An 8,009-nucleotide genomic window follows, 5' to 3' on the forward strand; every position below is an offset into this window, starting at 1 on the left:
GCGGCTGTCCTGCTGTCCCCAGCAGGGACATGCAACGGTGGAGGGCATTCTGGGGGGGACATGTGTGTCTGAACACATCTGTGCCAGGGTTTCATGCTGGCAGTCCCAAGGGTGGGGGTCAGATGGAGTCTCCTGGTTCAGGAACAAGGCTGCCGTGTGTGCACATCAAAATACTGCTCACAAACACATGTGCACATGGACACAGATACACACACGTCCTGCATGCACAGGATCATGCATGCACACATGAGAACACAGGGCTTTGGATGGCCATGTCAGGTCCCATTCATGCAGGGTATGGGACAGCAGGGCCACACCAAGGACTGGCAGCACCTGAGGGACATGTGGCTGCTCAGCCCTTGCCTGGCTGGGGACTGAAGGGCCCCTCCCACACTTCCCCTTAGCAATAGCAACAAATTTAGACCAAGCCCTGGGACACACCATGCTGAGGAATCCGGCAGCACAGCCGGTCCTAGCCACCAGAGAGGATCTGGTTCCCTCAGAGATTTCCCCAAGGGCAAAGCCTGTCCCCAAGCAATTGCCTGGGGTCTCTGTCACCCTCTGGTTTCTGGGGTGTTTTCCTTGGGGAGGCACCTAGTGCCCCATGTGCCGTCATTAAGGATCCCCTGGGTGTGCGTGTCCTGCCCAGAGCACTTCATCAGCCTGATTCACAGCCAGATGCCATCCCCATGTCTTGTCACCACGTCCTGACACCACATCCTGCCCTCCACATTCCCAGCAGCTGGACCTGACAATACCCCAGCAGGAGTCAGATGGATCCTGCACCCCAAGCAAGGGATCTGGGTGGACACAGAACAGTGCAGGAATCAAGCTGTGGTGGTAAATTCTTCTTTATGACAGCTTTTCTGGAGACCCCAAGTGCTGGATGGAAGCCCCAGTCAAGGGGCCCATGGTGCTGCCTTGGCCAGCAGCTGCTGAGGGGGCTGGCACCCAAGGGAGGCAGTGGCAGGCTCAGGATCCAGGTAGGGTCCCTGGGTGCAGGTGCTTGCTGGTGGCTTTAATGTCACCTTCCCCAGCAGACACCTGCCTGCATGGGACACATGAGGAGCACAGGGCACAGGTGGCACCTGAGGTGCCAGGAGGGCTGCGGTGCCATGCGAGGCTGCCCTGGGAGAACATGGGCGCTTTTCATCTTCAAAGCGCTCCCTACAGCAGCTTTCATCCCAGCCCACCTGGGAGGTGTCTGCTGTTGCCGCCCTCATCTCCCAGTTCTTGGGGAGCCGGGACCTGGCCAAGCTTTGCAGGAGTGAGGGAAGGAGGCAGGGGAGGGTGCATGGCACAGAGGGGAATCCCAACAGCTGGGGTTCTGCCGGGACCTGCCAGACCCAACCGCCGCCCTGCCGTGCCTGCCGGGCCCCGCGCTGGCACACTGCAGTATGGAACCCATGGTTCCCTTCCAGCACCCATCCTCTCAGCACCCATAGCTCTGCAGAGCTACAGGCACCTTAAGAGTCCCTGTCCCATCCCAACCTCCACCGCCCCAAAAGACAACACACAGCCTCCAAAACACAGGCATTTAATAAAACTGGCTGCATTATTATTATTATTTACAGATCAAACATAAGGAAAAGAGTAGAAAATAGAACTGTTGTCTTCATAAATACCAGGCCCAGCATGGTGGGGGCTTCGTGCCCACTGGCAGCTGGGGAGGGGAACACAGGCACCCGCAGACACTCACACACACAGACACACAGCCCTGGGCAGCTTGAAGCAGGGGCTCAGGTTTCCCCCTCACCCCTCAAAGCACCAGGCTTTTCTTCGGCAATAAAATGGGACCACCAAGATGTAGCCACCAACCCAGCAGTGGGACCCCTTCCATGGAGGCTGCAAGGGGGCAGCTCCTTCACTGGTGCAGTATCCCTGCTCCATGCAGGGGATAACCAGCCCCTTGCACCCCACCCCGGGGTGCTGGTGAGGAGCAGGACAGGCAGGAGCTGCCAGAAGTGCAGGCAGGGCAGCCACACATGAAGTCCTGTGGGTGTTGAGGACCAGCCACACACCCAGTGGCACGTGTCCTCTGCCTTCCCAGGGGCTTGCAGGGACCTGGCTCTCTAGTGCTGGCACAGGGGTCTGACAATGGATCCCTGGCCACCACATCAGGCCAGTGATGCTGTGGCACAACAGGGCTGAGTTCAAGGGTCCTGTCACCACCACCGAGAGGTCCCTGCTCCTCCCAAGGCACAGCCTGCGCTTTGTCCCCATCCAGCATTGCCCGCTTGTGAGCGACCCATCCCCGGTGCCCACCATGGCACTGCTACACATCAGAGACCTGCTGGGGCTCCCTGGCCTGGCGCAGCCCGTAGAGCCACTTGATGACACGGGCGTTGCGCTCGATGATGGAGATGCCGTAGGGCACGCGCTCTGCCGGCCGTCCCTCCGGCGTGGCAGCGCTGGGTGGCGAGTGGCCGCCCTCCGAGCTGGCCGTGCTCACGCTGTGGAACTTGAGGGACACGATGTCAGAGCTGGCGCGGGCGAAGCGCTCAGCCCCCATGTCCTGCATCTCCTCGGGGTCAAGGCCACAGTAGTTGAAGAAGCGCTCCAGGTCGGCAGTGGCCCTCGAAAGCCGATCGCTCAGGTCCGACTTGGAGCGGTGCAGCAGCGGCTGCCGGCGGGCGCTCTCCGGGCGGGCGGGTGAGCTCCGAGACGGGGTCACAGGCAGCCCACCTGGAATGGGGGATGCTGGCAGCGGTGTCACTGGGCTCCGCGGAGCTCCACAGGGACGGACGTCCACCCTCCGCACGGCCACACTGCCGGGGGGCTTAGTGGTGGCCGGGCTCTCCGGTGGCTTGACAGCCCCCTCCACCGCTGGCGCTTCCGCTCGCCACCTGCACTCCCTGCCCAGCGGCGTCTCCGCCTTAGGGAAGGGGCTGTCACATAGGTTGATGAGGTTGTTGAGGATCTCCAGGTCAAGGGAGGTCTTCGGGCTGGCAGAATCGGCGCGGCGTGGCCCCGGGGGTGCCCTGCGGCTGGGTGTGAGCACAGCCCGGCGCACCCCGGGGCTGAAGAGGGGCTGCTTGAGCAGCAGTGGCTTCACCGGCTCCTGCCTCGTGCTGGCGACCTTCTGGCTCTTCACGTACTTGGCCTTGTCTGCCTCCAGCCTCTCCACCGCGCTGGGCTTGCCGGCCCCCGGCTCGGCGTGCCGGCGGAAATACGCGGGCCCTTTGCGGAGGATACGGACGGGCATGGCCGAGGTGAAAGGCGCCGTCACCGTCATCCCCTTCATGGTGTCACCGGCTTGCAGCGCCTCGACGGACATCCTCCGTGCCGGCACCGGGACACGGGTGGGCGGCCGCCACGGGCAGCGAGGGGCTCAGGTGCTGTCGGCTGCGAAGAGGGGCCGGAGTGAGAGCGGGGCCGGAGTGAGAGCCGTGGCGATGCTGCCGCTGCCCCTCCCCGCGCCCCGGCCCCACGGCAGACAAAGACAGCCCAGGCTGTGCGGTACCGCACTCGCTGCGCCCCCGACTCCGCTGCCTATTTGAAGGCGGTCACCACGCCTCCGCGCTGCCGAGCCTCCTCAAGTGGCCCGGCCAATCCGCGCGGCACGCCTGCTTCAAACCGCAACGGGGCCAATAGCGCCGGCGGGGAGGGTGCCCCGGTCCCGGCGAGGGGCACCCTGGGGAGAGACGGGGCAGAGAGGGCCAAGCACCCCTCACTGATGCTCTGCCCAAGTCGCAGGTGTCGGGGGTGCATCGCCCACATCAAGGGGTTCATTGCATGTGCCCATCGTCCATGCTCAGGGGTGCACTGCCCACATCCAGGGGGGCATTTCCTTCTCCCAGGCGTGCATCACCCACGCCCAGGCGTGCATTGCCTGCACCCATGCCCAAGGTTCCATCACCCACCACCCTGCCGGGCTGGTGGATTCTGTGCTCCGCTCCCTCAGCTCTCAGCCCTCTCGCAAGCTCCGGGGCTGGTCCCAGGCTCCCTGCTCTCATCCTAGAGCTCCTTGGAAAGTACGTGGAATATACACGGGTTTCCACTCGTGCTTCCCCGGCCGCGGTGTGCTCGGAGCAGCATGAGGCCCTGTGCACCCCGTGTCCTTGGGTCCCTGCCAGCCCCAACAAGCGCAGCCGCCACAACGGTCGCGCAGAGGCACCAGCCCGCCCACAGCGAAAAGGGGGGGGAGGGCTCCCAAAACAGCCCTACACCCTTCTGCAGCCCCCTGACCAGAGGTGGGCACACCCAGAGTAGCCCCAATACCCAGAAAGGCTCAGCAGTGTCAGGGCTCACAGGAGCATATGTGGGTCAGACCCCTTCCCCCAACCCCCTTCCCAAGCTGCTCTGAGATTCCTCTTGAGGGTCCCGATCTGGGCCACTGATGAGCCCGGGGATGTGACAGCAAGCCCCAGCACTCACCAGGCGCAGTGGTGGGCAGGGCGGGGCCAGGTGTGCTGTGGCCTCCCTCGCTCCCGTGGCAGCCCCGAGCAGGCAGCTGCCGCCGTCAGCTGCTCACCTGCGTGTACAAACTTCCTGGGAGCGCCCAAGCGCCTGTCCCAGCACTGACCGCCGGCGGCAGGAGGCAGTCCTGGCACCCATAGGCCCGCCGAGCCATGGCTCAGCCACAGCTGAGCCATGTCTGCACCCCCTACCAGCCCACGCGTGCCATATTCCCCAGAATCTGGACCCCAGCAGGATCCCTGCACAGCACACGGTGCATCTCCCTGACACACTGTGACAGATGAGTGGCCATGGGGGAGGCTGGCTGCCCCTCTCCCCGTCCTCGTCCCCTGCCTGGGGGGACATGCTGCCTCCTGACCTGGAAAATGTCTGCAGGGGGGCGGCCAGGCGTGGCGACAGCTGGGAGCTGTCCCAGGACCGGCACAGATCCTCCTGCCTCCTCCCCGGGGCAGCTTTCTGCACCCCTCTGCCCGACCCCTCGGGTCCAGTGCTGCCCAGCCCCTGTGCCAATGGCCAGCTTCACTGCTCTAGTACCTGTGCCCAGCACACGAGGGCTCCTCGGTTCAGCACAGGGGTGCAAAAGTGTCCCCCAGGCAAGACAAAGCGGGAAAATGTCCCCACGTCAGGCACTGTAGCTCAGCCTTTTACCAGACGCTCAGCCAAGTCACAGAGGAGGCGACTGTCGAAGTGCAGGGACAAGGACACGGGAGCCCCAGCACAGCCGCCAGTGGCCGGCGCAGGGTCTCCTCCCCAGCACGGACAGCCCGGCCGGGCACAACCTGCTGCTCCACATTCCTGCTGAGCCACTGTGCTGGCACGGCCACACCGAGCTGGGCTGCACCGAGACAAGCTGAGCCGAGCGGAGCCGCCCTCCAAATAGCCCAAAAAAACACGGCAACATAATTCCATGCCCCAAATCCAGTTGGAGTGCGGGGATCTGAGATCAGGGGATTGCCCAGTGTGGCCACAGCTCCTCTCCCTCCTGGGGTGGGCAGTTCAGCCAGGCTCACAAGGCACACCAGGTCACCTCCTGCCTGGAGGAGCTGCTCCAGAGGTAGACGGTTGTGACCCCTTCACCGGCTCACCCAGCTCCATTCTGCTGGCTCTGGACCAGCATGGGACCAGCACCATCTCTGCCACCCACCTGGATCGGCCCTGAAGCGTGGGAGCCTCCTCGGCACGGATCAGCTGCCACACTGCTTCTCCCTGCTCTCTTTCCGAGGGTGTCCCGATGGTGTCCTGATGTCCCCACACCTCCTGCTCCCCAGCCACGTCCTCCCCGTCTCCCAGCGTGGCGGCGGCTGGAGGGTGCTGGAGCGGTTCTGCATGCGGCGGCTGCTGCTCGCTGAGTCAGCGCCGGGCGAGGACGCCCTCCGAGGCAACTCAGCGCTCACATGGGATCGAAACCACGGGGCATTCCTCCATGCCAGGCTGCGTCAGGCAGTGTGACGGTGCCCCGTGACGTCTCGGGTGCCGGTTCAGCCCGCGGTGCCGGCTGAGCAGCCTGGATGTATACACAGCCCGAGTTTCTCACACTGACAAAGCTAAAATGCTTCTGGATGTAGCTGCTCACTGTGGACAGACGGTCCTGGTACTGGGTTAGGGCTTCAGGGACACGGGAAATTCCCAGCCTTCCTGTGGGCACACAGATTCCCTCGTATCACTGGTATGGCTAGTTGGCAGGGCCTGCTCTGATTTGGAAATCTCACCTTGTTTCCCCAAGCACCCAGCAGCAATAAACTCCAACATGCAGGAAAAGAAACTGGATAGTAGGAAGGGACGTGACAGACTGGAACAGGGTCACCAAGCCACCTGAACCTGCTGGCCTGAACCCAGCCCCAGGGTGGCTCGTGCCCCATGGTACAGGCATCTCTGCTCAGCTCTGCATGGAGGGAATGAGCATTTGGCTCATGCTATGGAGCTCAGTTACAGCCCTGCATTGTTCAAACGGTTCCTGGAGCAAGACAAGGCGCTGGTGGAGGGAGAAGGGCCAAGGAAAGCATACAGTCAGGGAGCCAGAGGGCTGCCCTGAGCACAGATTCGCACAACGGGCTCATCTGGAAAATCCCAGTTAGTAGGAAGGGCAGAGCCCGCAGGCTGCGTCCCCCCACAGCTGCCGAGGCTGTGCGGGTGCAGGCAGGAGGCTGCAGGAGCTGCTCGGGCACGTCTGGCCCGTTGGAGCGGGGCGTTGGATCCAGGCAGCGCCCCAAGCCTCGCCCTCCCTGGGAGCATACCGGGACATGCTCCGGGAGGGCAGCTCCTGCAGAAATGCTCCCCAAGCATCCCCACCGCTGCTCCAGGAACACGGGGACAGTGTTTGTGAACAGAGGGACAATCAGGCGCTGGCCGTGCTTTTGCTTTCACCTTCTACAGACATCCTCGTGCCACTGCCAGGACCTCCTGGATGCTAAATTAAGCTGCCAGCGAGCAGAAAACACACTCAGCGGCCAATTCCCCCCGGAAGTGCTGTGCGGAGGCAGCTATGGGTGCCTGGCAACACCTGCCAAGCCGCAGATCTGGGGCTCAGCCGTGTGGGCACCCCCACGCAGCAGCACCCCCAGAGTTCAGAAGTCCCCAACCTCTTCATCTTGGGTGTTAACTCCCAGTGTTTTATTCCAGCTTGTTGCCGTCCCCTGACCCAGGATAAGCCACCACCCGCTCCTGCCTCAGTTTCCCCAGCAAGAGCTTTACAGAGCCACTTCAGAAGGAACATGGGGACAGAGTGGGGAGGCACCCGCTGCACCCAGCATCACCCCATTCCCTGTGGGCAAAAGGAATGATGCTGCCTGCACCCGGATGTTCACACTCGGTCTCTGCTAAGAGATCCGGGAACCAGGGAGGTGACAGATGGGGACATGCTGGGCACGAGGCCTTTGTCTGGCCGGTGGTGGCTGCGGCACAGACCCGCAGATGGCGGCTGCCGTGGGGCCGTGGCCGCAGCCCATGGCCAGCCGAGCACTGGGCCCTGGGGACCCGGCCCTTTTGTTGGGGTCTCACCTCCAGCAGCGGCCCCTTCCCGGCTACTCCCCACCAGCCTTTCCACTTTCAACTTGACCTGTTCCTTTCACATGGAAATGGAATGCAAATAGGGTTGGGGCTGTCAGGGTCCAGACTGAAACCTGTCAGCAGGCCCCAAGTCTGGGGGTCATACCCTCTCAAATAGGGTGGCCAGTAGTCTCTGGAGTGAGGGGGTCCCCTTGTCCCCCAGCAATGGAGCAGCAGCCACCCTCTGCCCAGGCAGACATCCCCACTGCTCACACATGGAAGAAGATATTAGGGGATGAGTCTCACTAGGGCTGAGCTCAAGGACAGACCCCTGCTTTTCTGGGCTGCCAATCTTTCCATGCCCTCCTTCCACCCTTGCCCCGTGGCACGGGCAGTGTGCCCACCCTGGGGATCCCTGCCGCACCCTCTGGCATGCGCTGGCTGCAGTTGGGATGGGCTCCCCATCTGCCACACCTGGCTGGGTGAGGAGGAGGCTTCCTGGAGGGATGGTCATCGCAGCCCAGCAAAGTCCCGGAGGCAGGGACCACTCGGCTACCAAATGTTGCCATCTGCTCCGGGGCCTTCGCTCGCATCTGCCGGGGGTG

General features: G+C 63.1%; 1 protein-coding gene across 1 annotated transcript; it reads right to left on the reverse strand.

Moving 5' to 3' along the window:
* Window positions 1-1,521: 1,521 nt before the first annotated feature.
* Window positions 1,522-3,561, reverse strand: FAM110A (family with sequence similarity 110 member A). The gene has a single exon (XM_014890142.2). The coding sequence runs from the start codon at window positions 3,275-3,277 to the stop codon at window positions 2,276-2,278; it is 1,002 nt and encodes a 333-aa protein (XP_014745628.2). The 5' UTR covers window positions 3,278-3,561; the 3' UTR covers window positions 1,522-2,275.
* Between the last annotated feature and the right edge of the window lie 4,448 nt (window positions 3,562-8,009).

This window comes from Sturnus vulgaris, chromosome 17 (assembly GCF_052056855.1).
Source record: "Sturnus vulgaris isolate bStuVul1 chromosome 17, bStuVul1.hap1, whole genome shotgun sequence".
NCBI lineage: Eukaryota > Metazoa > Chordata > Aves > Passeriformes > Sturnidae > Sturnus > Sturnus vulgaris.

Bases quoted from the DNA above. Each gene is read 5' to 3' on its own strand.
- FAM110A (XM_014890142.2), bottom strand. From the start codon at position 3,277: ATGTCCGTCGAGGCGCTGCAAGCCGGTGACACCATGAAGGGGATGACG.